Consider the following 19,052-nt stretch of genomic DNA (forward strand, 5'->3'; position numbering starts at 1 on the left):
AATACTGTATAAAGTAATACATAAAGTTTAGCTGACTCTGTCAGGTTTGCAATTCTAACAAGCTTGAAAGTCAGTTGAACATTATTCTTCATCACACTGTGGCGCTCAACTAACATGCCAAGTCCTGGGGAGGCCAATCCATGACAAAAGATGTTACATTGTGTGTTTTTCTGTCTCGCATACCTTTGACTCTATTGCCATTGTGTTTGCTGTGTCATGCTGAAAAATGAAGCCATTACCAATCTACTTTCCACATGGAATTGCATGGTGTATCAAAATCTAATGGTACATTTCTGTGTTCACAATTCCATCAGTTTTAACAAGATCTCCAACACCACTGACTGAAATGCAGCCCCACAATTTCATTACTCCATCAGACCTGCCACTCATTTTCAGTCCAGTTCTGGGTAATCTGGCATACCTCAGCTGTTTCCCTTCCTTAAGAAGAGCTTCTTGACTCCCACTTAGACTATTTCAGATGAGATTCCATTGAAGAGTAGATGGATCCACTTAAGGGGCAGATGCAATGCATAGACATTCTTGGAAACAAAATAAAACAAAATGAGATGTGACTATAGACATTTATACAGTATTGTACAGAAGAAAATAACTAAAAACTAACAGATTTTAATTGTATTGTTTATTTTCTTTTTACTTTATGCGCATAGGTCTTCTGGATTGGCTTTTTACAAATCAAAACAAAAACCCTTTGAAGCGCCAGTTCCAAAATATTTTACTTTGAAAAGTTATTATTGTTTGAAAACGTGATCCGGAAACGCTGCGCTTCCGGTGGGCAAGTTGACGGCATCACTGCGATAACGAGGCGCAGCTGCGGTACTTGAAGACGTCTGAGCCGCGGACTGCACAGCAGACTGGGCCGTGAGGCGGTCAGCATCAATGGCTCCGGTGCTTGCGGAGTAAAGAATGGGCTCCACGGCATCGCAGCCATGGCCAGATCCACTAACAGAAGCGGCGAGGATAGGGACCCACGGGTGACCGCCCCCACGGACCGCGACGCTTCCCGGGACCTGGCGGAGCCCCGGGAACTGTCTCTGGAGGAGGTGCTGAAGTCCTACGAGCAGCCCATCAACGAGGAGCAGGCATGGGCGGTGTGCTACCAGTGCTGCAGCGGGCTCAGGGTGCCCCGCCCGCCGGCAGGGAGAGTCAGCCGGGTGAAGGACCCGTCCTCCATCCTCCTCCACAGGGACGGAACCGTATCGTTACAGCGGGAGCGAGGATATGACGGTAGGGCAGACGGCCGCGGTTACTCCCAACTTTCCGTTATCTTGATAACTAAAAGCAAGTGCGGAAAAAGTGCACTTTAACAGGATAGACCAGTTGCCAGAAGCAGCATGGCCTTTGCAGGTTTACCTGTCGTTAGTTTTAAATATTAAAACCCACTTTTGAATTCGGCGTAGTTTAATTTCCATTTTTGTAAAAAATAAATAAATAAATAAATTACCGCTTTTTTTCATCCGCACCGCAATGATTTCTCCCAGTAAACTACTCCGCCTCAGTGAGCAGCGCTTGTGTTTATATCCAGAAGTGTACTAAAGTGCTCCATGCTTTGTTCACAATAATAACGCGGAACTGAAGAGTGTCTAATATTGTTTCATATAGTATCATTATGTCGTATTTTATCTACCAGGAACACAAATCTAAAGCATTTTGTCCTAAGTTATTCGCATTTAATACAGAGTTTGGCTCACAACGTCTTGCTCAGTAACGGACGCCGCGGTGCTAACCTGTCCCGTCTCAAACAGCATCGATCCCTACACTGCTGACCCTCAGCTGGATTATTTGGTCATTTGTGCAACCCCGAGCTTCACTTACTCAAACTGCCTTTGTGTTTTTATATTTTACACCATCTAGATTTTGTCGCACTACTCGTGCCAGCAAGGATGACTCGTATTATGCCGGTAAATGATAAATTATTCATGGAGCACCGCTTTCCCCTAGCATCTCCTTATGCAAAGACTGTTTTGGAGACATCAAAGGGTGGCTAGAAGCCCAGAGGATTTTAGGCAGCCTTCCTCTTGTCCCCTCCGTGCTGAAATTAGCCCGTACCTGCATAATATCCTGCTGCATGTAAAGTATTTATGTCCTCACTGCAGCTCAAGAGGAGGCTGCACGGAGACACTTAAGTCAAAACTCAATTTAATCCGAAAAAAAGGCAAATTTGTGCTCAAACTTTTTTCACCTCTTACTCCAAAAATCTGATCTTAGGCAATGGCGACACAATATCTCCAGAAATTCATATTTTGTGCTTAAAGTCATGTCTGTAACCTGTTTATTTTGCAATTAGGCAAAATACAGCCAGGATATTTCTTGCCAGCAGCCCTGAGAGAAGATAGACTTTTACATTTTAAAATATGACTGAGAAATGTGGGCAAAAGAAAAGAATATTGTATATCAAATCTCAGGAAAAACTGTGAAATGCTGAGCTCCTTTTTTGATAAAGTCTCCAGGTGAATATACAGTAGCAGCTGTTGTAACAGCTGTTCAGAGATCAAACAGGAAGGGTCTGTGTGCATGTTTGAGGATGGCACTTTGCTTTTCTTTCTGCCATTTGTTCACATGTCATATAACATGCTTATTAGTTAATCATGGGTCAGTCATGGTTCTGATGTTTACATGAGAAATGATCATAAAGAAAAAGTAAAGTTAATGTAACCTTTTTAAAAAACACAGCATTAATTTGCATAAAATGGTTACACTGTTTCAAGGAACACCTTTTAAATATGAGCTCATTACACCATCATCCTGAACTGTGACCTCGATAATAAACATAAAGTAGGATTATCGCTTTTTTATCAGATGTTATGACAGTGTTGTTGGAGTGAACTGCTTTAGATTTAGCAGCTGTCATACAGGTGTGGGGAACGGGAATCAGTTTAATGTGTCATAAATAACAAATAGCAAGCCTTAAACTGGTTGAAAATTGACTTCTAATGATTGTTACTGTGGACAGATCTTGATGACAAGGCATTAGAAGATGTGACTGCAGTAAAACAATAAGGGAGAAAACTTTTTAAGATAAGATTCCTCCTGTTGCTAATGGAGCTAACAAAGTGCAGTGTAGTTACTGTTAAGAGAAACTCCAGGCTGTCAGTCACGCAGTAGAAGTTGGGAACAGAGCAGCTGTGAAATCTGTCTTTGTTGTTATGCTCAGGGTCTGTTAGTTTACACTTTGACTGCACAATTGTGAGCTTTTTGTTATGCACAAAAACAACATTGTCTTCTTTTATTTATGGAGCATTATTATTTAATAAACGCTGATAATTTATTTTTCAGTCATTTCTTCATGTACATCTACGCCATAGGTGTCAAACTCTGGCCTGCGGGCCAAATTTGGACCGCAGCCTAATTACATTTGGCCCGCGAAGCCATACCAAATTACTATTAGAGCTGGCCTACTGGTATTATACAGCTAATATATATATTGTTTAGTATTGAGCTTTGCTTGTTCCATATTCAGTTTTTCAGCAAAACAGCAAAACTTTTTCAGAAAAGATTCATTCTTATATCTGGAGGAATAAATATATTTCAATAAATATTAACGTTAGCCCGCGACTTTGTTCCAGTTTTGAATTTTGGCCCACTGTGTATTTGAGTTTGACACCCCTGATCTACGCTGTATGTTAATAATAGTGCCTGTGTGACATCTGGGACACAACTTTGACTAAGAACTCTCTTTTTGTTCTTACCTTACGGCTTAAAAAAATATCGAGATATAAATCGTATATCGCCATCCAGCTAAAAAATATCGAGATATGAATTTTGGGTCACATCACCCAGCCCTATGTCTGACCCATCGTTAGTTTTAAGTTTGATGTTGCAAAGTACAGGATTTGGCAGGCAGTGGACCAAACTACTGATAGGCATATAATGCATTGTTTTACATCTCTAATCTACAATAAGCACATGACTTTTCAATATTGTTATTTAGCATTACACGGTTATATTTACAATAGTTTGTTGAGGAGGAAAACTATGTTTTAATCAGAATAAGGGAATAAGGAGTCTTTTGGCCACCCAATAACTTCCTCTCATTGCTTGACTCATATGACAGTGCAGCTTTTTGGCTTCAGGATAGACCAGCTAATTGAATCTCAAGGTGGGGCTGTTTTAGAAACTAAAGACGACCCATGGCAACACTAGTCAGTCTAGAAGATTGTTAACTGTTGTTGTGATATGACGCTATATAAATACAATTAGATAAAATCTATGTCTGCAAAGGACAAAGCTGAAAATCGGTATTGGATATGATCCTTGAGGCCAACATTGCATCAAAAGCAGGCGTGATTCTGTCATGAAAATCACTGCATCGGCTCATGAACACTTACAGAAATCACTGACCATGAACATGGTTCACCAAGCTGTGTACAATGCAGGTTAAATTTCTGCCATGCAAAGAAGAAGCCATATGGGAACATGAAGTGAGACAAAATTTGAAATTCTCTTTGGAAAACATGGATACCACGTTCTCCAGACTAAAGGGAGAAAGGCCATCTGGCTTGTTATCAACAATCATTTCAAAAGTGCATTAGTGCCTATAGAATTGTCAGCTTGCATATCTGGATAGGCATCATCTATCCTGAAAGATATAAACACATTTTAGAGCAACATGTGCTCCCATCTAGATGATGTCAGGGAAGGCCTTGCATATTTCAGCAAGACTATGTTAAACTGCCTACAGCATCTACTGCAACAGCGTGGCTTTGTAGTAGGAAGGTCCAGGTGCTAAACTGGCCAGATGTTCACAGCCTGCTGCTAAAAGAAGAGAGGATGCTGCACAGTGGTAAACTTGACTTTTTAGAGTCTTTTCTTTTCTTGAAATGGGGAATTTTTCGGTTTAAACTTATGTTTTCTATGTTCTGTTTCTTTTAATAAAAATATGTGTTTATGAGATCTGCACATCACTTTGTTTTGTTTTTATTTGACACAACAGCAGTTCCAACTTTGGCATCATGAACCCTCAGATGTTTAGCTCTCATTAACTGAGAGCTGGCTATCCTTGCAGCCTGTGTTGGTTTACGCTCTGCTAGTCCATAAACGGTCCAAATCAAAGCAGTGATGCAAATCCCTAAACCAGCATGAGGTGGTGAGTTTATTATAGTCCGTCTGCATTATTAATGCAGCTCGTTGGCTACAGGGACATTTTCCTTTCTTTATGTGGCCGTATTCACCCAGAACAGCATACTGCACCATCTGAAGTCCACTTTACTTTGTAATACTGCCCTTCAGACATGGAAAGCTGCAGCAAAGCCTCCTGACTACATTATAGTACCATCTCCATGCTTGGCAATTACTGCCATGTTGTTGTTGCTGCTGCTTTTGTTTTACTCCAGATGTAATGAGGCCTCTGACATCTAATCTGTTGCACTATTAACTCTTCTGTCAAAATTTAGATGACAAAATTTACTTGATATTCTTTTTTTTTTCTTTCTGCAATATACAAGAAAATGTCAAAAACAAACTGCTTTGATTTCTGAGAGGTTTCGTTTGTTTTATGTATTTCAGTAGTCACCTGATTCCTTGACTGTGAAAAGTGTTTGGTTTTAATTTGATGGGTAATTTATGTGGGCGTAATTTAAGTAATCTACCCCTTTGCTTTTAGCAATGTCAAATTGTTTCCATTTTATTTCTTTCCGGTAAATGTCAGCCTGCTATTTGCTCGTTGAGTAAGTTGTGTATAAATGTCATTTTATACTTTGATATCAGATATTTGATATATTTGATATATACTTTGATATTCAGCTCTATATATCATTTACATTTATGTTTTTAAATACATTTTGAGAAGCAGTGACTGGGATGCCTCCTGGTGAGGTGATTTGGGCATGCCCAGCTAAGAGCAGGCTACAAGCGAGACCGAGGGTGCACTTGAGAGATTATGTCTCTGGCTGGCTTTTATGGCCTCGGTGTTCCCCAGAGGAACTACAGGCGGTGACTGGGGAGAGGAGAGGTGTGGACATCTCTGCTAAGACTGCAGCCCTCGTGAATTATACTTGGATAAGCATGGATGGAACAGTGAAGAACACTGATCACTAAATGGTTTTCAGAGGCATTATTGTGCCTATGTGATGATTTCCTTGAAGAATTATGTATATTTTTTGTGCAGTGCTATCTGAGGGCCCAACCTTGTCTGCATTCCCTGTAGTTGAATGGGACATAATTAAATAAATTATACAATCCTCAAATTGTTTGCAGTTGTACATTGAGACACATTACAACTAAAATGTGGCACTATTTATTCACACAGTCTTCCCGATCCCAAACCCTTCCTATTCCTTACCTGTCAAAGATGCAGTCTATCTGGAATTCTCTTTTTCTTTGTTAGTTTTGGTAGTTTGTTAGTTTCTTTTTTTAACATTAAACTACGTTTCCAGTGTTCTTTCCTTTCCTACCTTTTCTGAAACCTATCACTGGATTCAATTTATTATGAGTAGTGTTTTTAGGAATAAAAAAAACAATAAAATACCTCTTTCAGCAGCTCATATGTGATCATCACCCCAGCTTCTTGTAGTTTGTAGTTGAAATACTCTGCATTCCTTTCAACTAACCTCACACCCCACCCTGGGACCTGAAATTACACCTGGACTTAAGAACCACTGCCTTCAAATATTTGGGCCCCAGTAAATGGAAATGGTGATTTTGTCATCTTCTCTGTGTTGCCTTGAAAACTTGAGGTTTGTTCTTGGCCTTAAACTCAATCACTTAAAAACAGGAATGTCAGTTTAGTAGCTGTTCGGGAGATTTTTATCTTCATTAGTCAAACTCTCTTTTCAGAACTAGCTGATTCACCTTGAGACAGGAAAAACTGGTGAAATCCAATAGAAAGCTATTTGGATTTGATGAATCTGATGCCTGCCAGACACAAGAAAAAATAGTTGAGCTAAAGAACATTGTCTCTGAACTGATCTGCTTTGATAGTCGGACTGTTTTACCTGCTTCTGTGTGCTGGAAATATAAATGTACAGTAACGTTAGCATTCACGGCACATGGCCTCAGCTGTCTCAAATAACAATTTCCTGGAAATCTAAACCCCATCAGGTAGTGCGGCAATCTGCAGAGGAGGAGGTTAATGTGAATCCTGATATGAACTCAGACTGATGTTGTGCTACACAGCATTTTAATGTAAACACACACCTGATGTAAAAAAAACCTGAGACAGTGAGACTGCAACGGAGGAAAACATCCTCGCTGATATGCTGCAAATTCACTCTGTTTATCAAATTCAGTTCTGACATCTGATACGAACAGCGAGAGGAAAATTAAAACCCGCTTCCCTCTCCTGACCTCGACCTTTAGTTGAAACGTCATTGATGGCTCCTGTTGGTGAGATGAGCTGTTGCACCGACTATCCCTGCAGAAGCACAAATGTAAAGTGAAACACCCAGAAGATGAACTGACTCATAGTACTGCAGCAAGCTGATGTCAGACTGAAATGTTATTTTCCAAATGCATGAGGAGTGTTCATGAACCAGCTGCCATCTGGAACGCAGTTATTGCTGACATGTTGGGGAGAGCTCTGCAGTTTGGGTGGAAAATCCTTGTTTGGCTCATTATAATTGTGCTGGCAGATATCTTAGTTACAGCTTGAAGTTCTTTTGAATTGTGTAGCAAGAGTGTGAGATTGTAAGAATATAAGTAGGTTTTTGGTAACTTCTGCATCTTATTCTGGTCAAAAGCTTCTGCACTCTCCTCATGGACTCGTAGTCCTTGTCCATCGCCCAATCGACAGGAATCATCCCTCCATCCATCCATCTTCATCCGCTTTATCCGAGGCCGGGTCGCGGGGGCAGCAGCCTAAGCAGAGAGGCCCAGACCTCCCTCTCCCCAGCCACCTCCTCCAGCTTATCCGGGGGAACACCAAGGCGTTCCCAGGCCAGCCGAGAGATATAATCTCTCCAGCGTGTCCCGGGTCTGCCCCGGGGCCTCCTCCCGGTGGGACATGCCCGGAACACCGCGCCCAAGAGGCGCCCAGGAGGCATCCTTGTCAGATGCCCGAACCACCTCAGCTGGCTCCTTTCGATGTGGAGCAGCAGCGGCTCTACTCTGAGCCCCTCCCGGATGGCCGAACTTTTCATCCTATCTCTAAGGGAGAGGCCAGCCACCCTTCGGAGGAAGCTCATTTCTGCCGCTTGTATCTGTGATCTTGTTCTTTCGGTCACTACCCACAGCTCGTGGCCATAGGTGAGGGTAGGGACGTAGATCGACCGGTAAATTGAGAGCTTCGCTTTTACACTCAGCTCCCTCTTCACCACGACGGACCGATGCAGCGTCTGCATTGCTGCAGCTGCAGCCCCAATCCGTCTGTCGATCTCCGGCTCCCTTCTCCCATCACTCGCGAACAAGACCCCGAGATACTTGAACTCCTCCACTTGGGGCAGGAACTCATCCCCGACCCGGAGTGGGCACTCCACCCTTTTCCGGCTGAGAACCATGGCCTCAGATTTGGAGGTGCTGATCCTCATTCCCGCTGCTTCACACTCGGCTGCGAACCGTTCCAGTGCGAGCTGGAGGCCCTCACCCGATGAAGCCAACAGAACCACATCATCCGCAAAAAGCAGAGATGAGATTCTGAGGCCACCAAAGTGAAAGCCCTCCGCCACTTGGCTGCGCCTAGAAATCCTGTCCATAAAAATTATGAACAGAACCGGTGATAAAGGGCAGCCCTGGCAGAGCCCATCACCCACCGGGAACGAGTCCGACAGGAATCAAATGGGCATAATTTGCACTGGAGGCAACACAGCCCCAGAGCATGATGCTACCACCACTGTGCTTAAGAGTTTAACGGTGTAGTTTTTTCTAAACACACAGTGTATTTTTAACGATTAAGGTATTTTTAATGTCAATTTTAATTTTAATTGTAGTTTAACACATGTATATTTATACAGAGACGGGCAGTAACGCGTTAAAAGTAACGCATTACTGTAATCCGATTACTTACTATTGCAAAAAACCTAATTAGATTACGGTTTCCCATAAGCAGGCTCCGTTACTGCTTCACTAAACTGTGATTTTGTTTGTTTGTGAGTGTCTCAAATAAGGCTGCCACGAATGATTATTTTGATAGTTGACTAGTCACCAATTATTTTTACGATTAGTCGACTAGTCAGATCATGCATCGATTGGACGTGAAACGTACCGCTTATTGACTATTAAATTAGTCGTCTACGATTTTGATAGTCGACATAATCGTGAGTAGTCGACTAATCGTGGCAGCCCTAATCTCATAACTATATATATGTATATATATGTGTATGTGTATATATACAGTGGCTTGCAAAGTATTCGGCCCCCTTGAACTTTTCCACATTTTGTCACATTACAGCCACAAACATGAATCAATTTTATTGGAATTCCACGTGAAAGACCAACACAAAGTGGTGTACACGTGAGAAGTGGAACGAAAATCATACATGATTCCAAACATTTTTTACAAATAAATAACTGAAAAGTGGGGTGTCAATACTTTGTAGAACCACCTTTTGCTGCGATTACAGCTGCCAGTCTTTTAGGGTCTGTCTCTACCAGCTTTGCAAATCTAGAGACTGAAATTCTTGCCCATTCTTTGCAAAACAGCTCCAGCTCAGTCAAATCAGATGGACAGCGTTTGTGAACAGCAGAATTCCAATAAAATTGATTCATGTTTGTGGCTGTAATGTGACAAAATGTGGAAAAGTTCAAGTGGGCCGAATACTTTTGCAAGCCACTGTATATATGTGCATGTGTGTGTGTGTGTGCGTGTGTGTGTGTGTGTGTGTGTGTGTGTGTAGTCAGAAGGTCTTCATATAATGGCTGCTGAAAGACAGTCAAGGGTCAGGCTACAGGGTGAGATTAAGAGGGATTCACTAAGTGTACTTAAGGCCAGCTCATAGTCAAAGTCCACATATTGCTCTTGTCAGATAAAAAGGTTGCACCACTCAAATGTTTAACTACACTTTTCAAGAAGTGAAACAAAAGGCAGTTTTTCAGCTTTCTGACCATGCGCCGTTGAAACATGAAACACACAGTCCTCCCATTATAGTGCTCACTCTGCCCTTCATGCTTTAGAGCATGCACCTGATATTACCTCAGTTCTTTGTGCACATGTAGAGTTACTTCAGTGATTCATAAAGGGGCTTTATAAATAAAACAGAGTTGCACTGACGTGATTTTCCCGTGTTGGTTATTGTACTGTAATAAATCCACTTTTAATGATTTGAAAAGTACAAAGGACAACCAAGTGCTACACCCTACTACACCTGACAGCATTATAGTTGGTAGTCCTTGAAGACTGCTGGTCCTAATCAAAGTTAGGACTATACCATCCTGACTACCAGGCTCCAGGACGTAGTCGGTGTGTCTGGTGTGGCTCTGGAGTGGTTTCAGTTATACCTTTCCAATAGAAATTTTAGTGTTTTTGAAAATCAGTTTATGTCATACTCTAAGGACCTGGCATACGGGGTGCCGCAGGGTTCAGTTCTGGGACCTATTCTTTTTCTCCTGTACATGTTACCTCTAGGACTTATAATTAGGCAGTTCCCCTTATCACTTCTATGCTGATGATATTCAGCTCTACTGCTCGTTTAAGCAGATGGAAGTCCAAAAACTTTTCTCTTTAATAAAATGTTTAGCTTCCATTGAACAGTGGCTACTTGCAGCTGAACTCTGAGAAGTCAGAAACCTTCATTATTGCCCCCGACAGCCAAATAGCTATAATCAAACAGCATCTTGGTTCTCTTGGCTCCTCTGTTCAGCCGAGTCTTGGGTATTTTGGTGTTTTTTTTTTTTATTCCGCCAGGTCCCTAGAACAACACTCTAGTCAGTTAATTAGGAACTGCCTTTTTCAGCTAAGAACTATCTCCAATCTACGAACTTTGTTGTCTAAATCAGTTAGAAATGGTTATTCATGCTTTTATTTTATCTTGCTTAGATTACTGTAACAGTCTTTTTCTCTGTTTGAGCAAAAAGAATCTTGATCGTTTCCAGTCAGTCCAGAATGCTGCTGCAAAGCTCTAAACAAAGACATGAAAAAGAGAGCACATTACACCAGTTTTATGCTCATTACATTGGCTTCCAGTAAATTTTAGAATTCAAAATCTTAGTATTGACTTTTAAAGCTCTGAATCATGATGCTCCTGCCTACATTTCTGATCTTTTAGAACCCCACGCCCCTCTCCGGAACCATGAGAACATCTAAGGCTGTTGGTAGTCCCTCAAACACATTTTAAGACCAGAGGAGATAGATCTTTTAGTGGTCTTAAACGCCATAAATCTGTTAATCTAGGCCTCATCTTTTAACAGTTAACACTGTTAGAATGAGATTGCGGATACAAGCAAAAGAAATGAGCTTAGTATGAGGGGTGGGCAGGTTTTTCCTTAGCGATAAGGTGAGGAATTCAGTCATTTGGGAGGGGCTCAGAGTAGAGACCGCTAGTCCTTCACATCAAAAGGAGCCAGATGAGGCCGTCACCTTCTGGGTAAGGTGTTCCAGTCAGGTATGTCCTACCGGGAGGAGGCCTCAGTGTAGACCCAGGAGAGATTACATCTATCAGCTGGATGATTTATTATTTTTAATGTTATATTTTAACTTTTATTGAAATCGTTTCATTCATTTTCAAGCAACGTGCATCATTCATAATGCACGGCACAATGCACCACACTTTTCAGTCACGATTTAGTCGTTTTTCTAAAGTTATTTTTTGTCATATTTTAGTTATGCGTGAACATCTTTTGTAGTGGCTTGTTTTATTATGATATTTAACGTCAGTTTATTTTAAGTGTTTTTCTTCTTCTTCGCTGTCTGTCTGGAGTATGTTCATAATGCACGATGCGAGGTGAGGCATGATTAATTATTGAAGAATGTAATTAACGGTTCCAGTGCCTTTGGTCAAAGAAAAAAGTAAACTTTATTGTTATCTCTGATATCCAATGCAGCATATAGAGAGACAAGACAACGAGGCTCCGGTTACATCAGTGCAAAAAAACCTAATAAATAGATATATATATTTGTTATTACAGAGGTGTGTTATTAGTTTTTGATGTTGTTCATTAAGCGGTTCTCAAATTTAACTTGATATCTAAGTATTTCTTAGCTTTAGACTAGTCAGTTAGTCTATTTTCTCCCCACTTATTTAGTTGAATAAGAAATTAGTTGCCAGGAATATCCCTATTTATAATATACAATATAAAATCATCACCATAAAAAAGGATGCAATGTTGGTCATAAAAGTTATAATCTAATAAAATTTGACAAGTGTTTTGGCGCTCCATAGTAGCCCTCCGTACAGCACAGGAACCATGTAATAATTAAAATTTGAATAATCAAATGTGTCATTAATTAATTAAAATTTGAAATACATATTTACCCAAGTTCTCCCCACGTTTGCATCGGTTCTCTCCAGGTACTCCGGCTTCCTCCCACAGTCCAAAGACATGCTGGTAGTGGGAGCCCACTACCCTGACAAAGATAAGCGGAAGAGAATGGATGAATAATTATCAAATTTATTTATATTTATTATTTAATTTGTTTTTCAATTTTAATTAACAATTGTCAGATTTAATTAATTATTTCAAATATGAAAAAAATGAAACTATGACAGTGAAACACTAACTCAGCTGATGTGTACAGAAACATTAGGTATTGGTGATTGCATCCATCTTTAATATACAGTCTGTTTTATGTGTAGTAGCAATCTTGGAAAAGATTCACGTCTAACGTAAACAGTTCTACATTAAATATCTCGACGATGATTCAGAGCTGCATGAGGACCAGGTGATAAACATGTGAGGACTGGTCAATAACCTAACAGCTTCACTCCTGAGGTGACCAGCTGATCAGCGTCAGTTATCAGTTGTGCAAAAGATAAGATTTATTAATGCCAAACATGTAGATATTGTGGTCTTTATGCAGTTTTACTATATAATCTTTACGCATTGGATAACAGGTATGTGGTGCGCGTTGTTTTGTTGTTTTGTTGTTTTGTTTTGGGTTTTTTTATTGCTGTCTGTTTTCCAAAAGCAAATTTTAGGCTGCATCTGTAAATTTCATATTTCAAATGTACTTTATGCATTTATAATAAGCCCTGCTCTTCCTAACCCAGCTGTCTTTCTGTCATTTTGTGGTTTCTTTTGAATTTGGTCTCTCAGACCTTATTTCTATGGCAACAGATGGCAAAGTCCATCTTTGCAGAGTGTGTGTGTTTGTGTGTGAGTGCATGTCTCTGTTTGCATGTGACTGGGAGTGTGGGTATCGGGCCTTTTTTTTTTTTTTTAGGAAATATTTTCCATCATTAGGTATGAGACCATGTGTGACTTACAGCTAATGAGAAAGAACACTGTGGGTTCACCTTATGGCAGTTAGACACCACAATAACATGATCTAATAGCTGTGGTAGTTAACTGGAAATGTCTAGGATGTCGTGTGTAAGTATATCTAACATCTAATTATTGATTTCATGTGCTTTCACTAACTATATTTAGTCCTTTATTTATTTATGTAATATATATATATATATATATATATATATATATATATATATATATATATATATATATATATATATATATGCATCAGTCATGTACTTGTTTTGAGGCTGTGGCTCAGGTGGTCGAGATGGTCTACGAAAGATTACCAGTGCCAAAGGAAAATCCCCAGCATCCCCCGATTCATCCATCAGAATGCGAGTGTGTGTGCATGAATCAAAGTTTGTTTTCCTTGACCACGAGCATTTGAACAAGCTTACAAATCCAGTAGCATTGCTGAAAACTGATGGTCTGAGTTTCAGCTGTCATGATGTGGCCATTAACTAACATGAACTTGTAGCTAAAGCCGTTCAGGTAAACATGGGAGGCAACGGGTTATTTGATTTGATTTGATTTGATTTGATATACCTTTATTAGTCCCACAAGGGGAAATTTCATAAGGCTGCCGACCTATTGCACGCAATGGCGGCGCCATCTTACCCTCCTACCATACATACATTACACAAAAACATCACATGGGGAAGACAGCTCAGAGAGGTATAACAATGGAAAATGCACCACATGAGGAAAGATAAGGAGAGAAAACAGAGAACAGAAAAAAACACCTCTGCACATAGCACATGAAAAAACTCTTAATACACCAAAGAAACACACGACAAGCAACAGGGGTGGGTAAAGGGTGAGAGACAGCCGATTTAGACAGTACATCCGGGCCTGCAGCCTGTGTGCTGGTCTCCTTGTTCCACCGTCAGCATCGGAAGGGAATAAGCGTCGAAGGCGTTTGGAGGGGGGATGAGTGTATGTCTGCTTGTGTATATATGTCTGTGCGTGTGTGTGTGTCCAGAGTTCAGCTGAGACAGTGTCCTTCGCCCTGCCAGGCTAAGTAAACAGTCTTCCAGCCAACCGCAAATCGCATAGAATGGGAAGAACAGTCGAAACACAGTCGTTATCAGCAAGAACCCTGTTATCATATCTTCAGCACTCAGGCTCACCCAAGCCCAAACTTCTCATTGAGAAAGGGGTGTCAATTGCATTCAGAGACCAGTTGGTCAAATCCATAATTCTCTTTTAGGTTTTAGAGAACAGACTGTGAGAGAGTGTTCCAGGGAAAAGTAATACAAAAAACACGAGATTAGACAAGGACACAAGAGGCTAAGCAGGGAAGCTAAGGGAGAGGAGTCAAGAGCAAGAGCAAGAACCTATTGCATAACATACTGTTATGGCTAAAGCTGATGCTAACCATAACCAAGCCCCAGAGCCAAGAATTTGTAATGCCCCGTCTCTGCTATATGCATATGGCTAACTGGGTTATTGCATTTCCCTGAATCTAAGCTGGAGGGCTCTTGGAAGCGATTTCAATGCACAATTATCTCCCCTTTTGTGTTTATTGGGTTGTAACTGTGGGAAACAGATGGAGGTATCATTGGTTACACGGTGTGACCCCGGTCAAGTATTATGCAAACCTGTCTGACAGGTTTACTGGGCTTCGTGCTATCGTCTCACCCCTGCAGATAGGCGGTGGTGTGGGGTGTGCATCACAATGGAGAGTTTCTTTTGTCGCCAAATGGAAGCAGCATCTATGTCTGCTCAAAGGAACAGAGAAACTCTCTGTTTGTCTAAGGTTCACATCACGCTCTAAGGGCTCTTTGTTGTTGATATCAGTGGATGCTGTGGCATGCTGACTCGCCCCTCCCACGCATCGACGCCAATACTGCAAAAACATCCCTGAAAGTTGCGCCGTAAAATAAAAAGCTGAAAAGTTGGTTTTAATATTTTATAACAAAATAATAACTTCCAACCTTGACTTGAAACATGATTTAATAAACATTCACTGGGAAGAAAGCAGGGCTTGTTAAACCAGAAACAACAAAAACTATTGTGAGCACTACTACAATGTGCTCCTTTCAACCCATTAGGTTAAGCAATGGCTAGGTGGTGTAGTACTTTTGGTGGCAATTCGCCATCCGTTTCCTATTTAACCTGTTTACAATGCACTTTTGTTGCTTATTTTTATTTACATGTTGAAAATAAAGCCATCAAAAGACTTTGAAATAAAAGACTTACAAGCCACTTTCTCCGACATTTAGGCTCAGAAACATTTTTCTTTCAAAATTTTTTGGTGAACTTTAACCTAATTTTGCTCTTTAACAAAATATCTTCAGGTATAACATGCTCTCACTCACAGTTTAAAGAAAACCAGTGGAATTTATTCCTCGACCTGAGATGAATAAAAACAAGCTCCCTGGAAAGTAGTCTAACTGAATCCATCTGGATAATGGGAACTGTGGGTTCCATTACCAGCTTCATCATTTTTCATCTGCTCCATTTAGAAGTTACCACAGTGGCTCACTTGCCTCCACCTCACGCTATCTCCATCGTCCTCCTCTGTCACACCAGCCCTCTGCATGTCTTCCTTCACTACATCCATGAACCTCCTCTGTGGCCTTCCTCTTTTCCTCCTACCTGGAACTTGTCCCACTTATACTCTATCCTTATTGGTTCAGGAATCATTGGCGCTGGAAGCTAAAAAACCTTTCATGTTTTTGCCATCGTACCTGCATGGAAAACAAAAGCTTATTGGGAAGTGTTTACAGCTTTCAATTATTTTGTGTTACAAACTCAAAGTCTTCTTTGTTTGTAGTTTTCAAAAATTACTAATGTGCTCGACTATTATATCATTTTAGCACATTCACTCTTCATGCTGTCCTCAGCAGGGCGGAGGCACAAATAATGTTAGGGAACTCCAGTCACCTGCTCAAAAAGCTCTTGATGCTTTCAGGGTTGGTTAGTGTTTTTGTTCTATTAGGGTTCCCATTAGAATCAGCCTTAACTAACTAGTGTTCAGTTTTTTTTGTTTCCTAGTCAGAAATGTGACGCTACAGTACTCTCAGTCAAACTGACCCTGCTTAAGAAAGCTCTTAACTGAATTTGTGTCTCTAAGTACTAGGGGTGGGGGGAAAAATCGATACTGTGTAGTATGGTGATATTTTGTTTGCTAATAATGTATCGATACAGGGACAGCAGAAATCAATATTTTGTTACAAAAAAGGTTTTTGTGCTCTGACTTCAGAGCATGTTGATCCTTTTTCTGAGCAAGAATCCTGACATTCCTTCACTGTCCAAATGTGTTTAACTTTTTTTATGGCAGCAATAAACATGACAGTTTACTTATTTTAATTTAAGACATGTTTTATTTTAATTAAGTTTAAAACTTTTTTATTTAATGTAAAATTATATTTTGTTTTAATTTACTTTCAAATTCTTCAGTTGCTGAAGGGGCTGCATAGTTTTCATAAACTGCATAGTTCAGAATAGCTATAATTGTACCAGATGGTTGATTCAGTTAAGTTGGACTAGACTGTAATACAAACCGTTCAGTTTGTCAACAATAAAACTGAAATGAGAGAAAGACTGAGTGCGAGACTTTGATATTAGATAAAATGAATATTGATAAAGTTTACCTTTATGTACAGAATCTGAATATCGCAAAATATTTTAAAAAATTGCAATAATATCGTATCGTGCGTTAAGTATTGTGATAATATCATATCGTGGGATGTATGGTGATTCCCACCTCTACTAAGTACTAAAGAAAGGTGCTTCAATGTTTCCTTTATTGTCTCCTTCAGCAAAGGGGGTGCTTCACCATCCTTTATCAGAGGAAAAGCAATAAAGCCATCCCATCTTTTATGCAGCTCATCATGCAAACTGCTCTGCTGCTGTATTTCCCACCTTGTTTGAAACCATCACTAAACTTTGAAAAACTTGATAAACTCACATGGTAATGTTTCTACTATGTTGCTTGTTCCCTCGTGTGAAGAGTGGGAGTGGTCTTATGTATTTTCTGTAAATAAAGACCATTAGAAAAAAAAATCAAGCTCTAGTGAAAGTCAGATTTCATTTCTTGTCTTAATTTTTGTATTTTCAGATTTCAGAATCATTAATTTTACTCAAAGACACTGGATGCCTTGATAAATGCAGCAGTTAACAGCATCGTCTCTTCAGTAGAAAGTGGACATTTCTTAATATTTTCATTCACATTTTTGATTAATATATAATTGATACATATTTTCTCAGGCTTCTCCACATTTCTGTAGTGTGAGAAACAGCTGGACCTTAAAATTGTGCTTTTTCGTAATCAATCTTTGTGACGGTGTAGTTTGAGCAAAGTGAAGCAGGGACAGGTGTAAATTGCTTCATGTGCCCATTAACCATGTCTCTGGTGTGTTACATGACAAGTGACGAACGTTAAATGGAAGTGAAACAGGGTGAAAAACGGCTGCTGCAGAAAAGAGTCCTATCCATCTCCGTAATCGTACAGCAGAGTGCTTTTAAATATTTATACTGGAAAGGGAAAATTACAAATAATAAGTGAGACTGGTTTGTCCTTTTTTCCTGCCTGAAGGATGTTCCAGAATAATCAAATTTATGTAAAACTAATTTAAATGATAAAATCTGTGCTTTGGGACATTTTAACGAGGCTACATCGGCAGGGGGGGAACCTGAGGGGTGTATTAAAAAGTGAGATGCGAACTGCTCAGAACAAATCTTAGTTTGGATTCAAGTTTCAAAAGTTAAGCTCAGTCATTAAAGCTAAAAAATGGGGCAGCACCCGAGAAGAGAGGTGGGGGAAAAAGTTTGTAATAGCATAAATCAAATCAACAAATGAGCCAGATCCACGACGCAGAGGAGAATTAGGACAGAACGCCTTAATGTGGATTTACTGGTTTATTTGTTTTACATTTAGGTGGTATATGAGGTGATATTTTTATTTAGTTTGCTGTATATTAAAATATTGTACAAAGGATTTACTTTATACAATTTATTAGCATCTTTTTTTTAAGTATAAATATATTAAAAAAAGTATAAATCAATATTACATTTTTTCTCTGTTCTTTAGAGAAAAGGAGTAGATGTAAAATATTGCAAAATCTTAACCTTTGCAGATTGGTTTTATTGATTTTATCTTTTTGTTTTTGTCTCTTTAGATGACACTGATGGGCCTCCTCGTTCTCCTGCTACAGAGTGCCAGGTGAGAAAGAAACTCTAGACATAAGTGACTGTCAGGCTTTTCAAAGATGTGCAGTACTTTTTTGTCCCTTGTCCTTGGGGTCAAAGTTGCTGTTACTGAAAACAATGGTAGATTCAGTTCAAATCAGTTTTATTATATAGCGCCAAATCACAACAACAGTCACCTCAAGGCGCTTTCATGTTCCAAGGTAAAGACTCTACAAAGTTAAAAAGAAATTGTAGTGGCAATTCCTTTTGTTTGACAAACCAAACATCCCACAATTAAAAGTCCACTGTCCAAACTTGAAGTTGCATTTTTATGGTTTATGTATCCAGTTTGGCAAGCAATAACATTTTTTTTGTTACTTCCTGCTGCTTCTCCTGCTCTGGTAAAAAACCATAGGCCCACCCCAGTGCATGCTGGTCCTATACCAGTCGCTTTATTTCTAGAAAACAAAATGGCCCTACAGCTCTTCCTGACTAATTTAACAAAGTAACATCAAACAAACTTTGAAACAAAATATTAACCAACAAATAACTTGTAAATAAACCCCAAAATATAAGTA

General features: G+C 39.9%; 1 protein-coding gene across 1 annotated transcript in view; it reads left to right on the forward strand.

Annotated features, from left to right (window-relative positions):
- Positions 1-752: 752 nt before the first annotated feature.
- spire2 (spire-type actin nucleation factor 2) overlaps positions 753-19,052 on the forward strand; it is a 57,544-nt gene continuing 39,244 nt past the window's right edge. Inside the window, exons 1-2 of the mRNA XM_085164746.1 lie at positions 753-1,245; positions 18,465-18,508. Coding sequence (XP_085020872.1) covers positions 948-1,245; positions 18,465-18,508 — 342 coding nt within the window. The 5' untranslated portion in view covers positions 753-947. The remainder of the gene's footprint in view (positions 1,246-18,464; positions 18,509-19,052) is intronic.

This window comes from Neolamprologus multifasciatus, chromosome 7, assembly GCF_963576455.1.
Source record: "Neolamprologus multifasciatus chromosome 7, fNeoMul1.2, whole genome shotgun sequence".
In the NCBI taxonomy this organism is placed as follows: Eukaryota; Metazoa; Chordata; class Actinopteri; order Cichliformes; family Cichlidae; genus Neolamprologus; species Neolamprologus multifasciatus.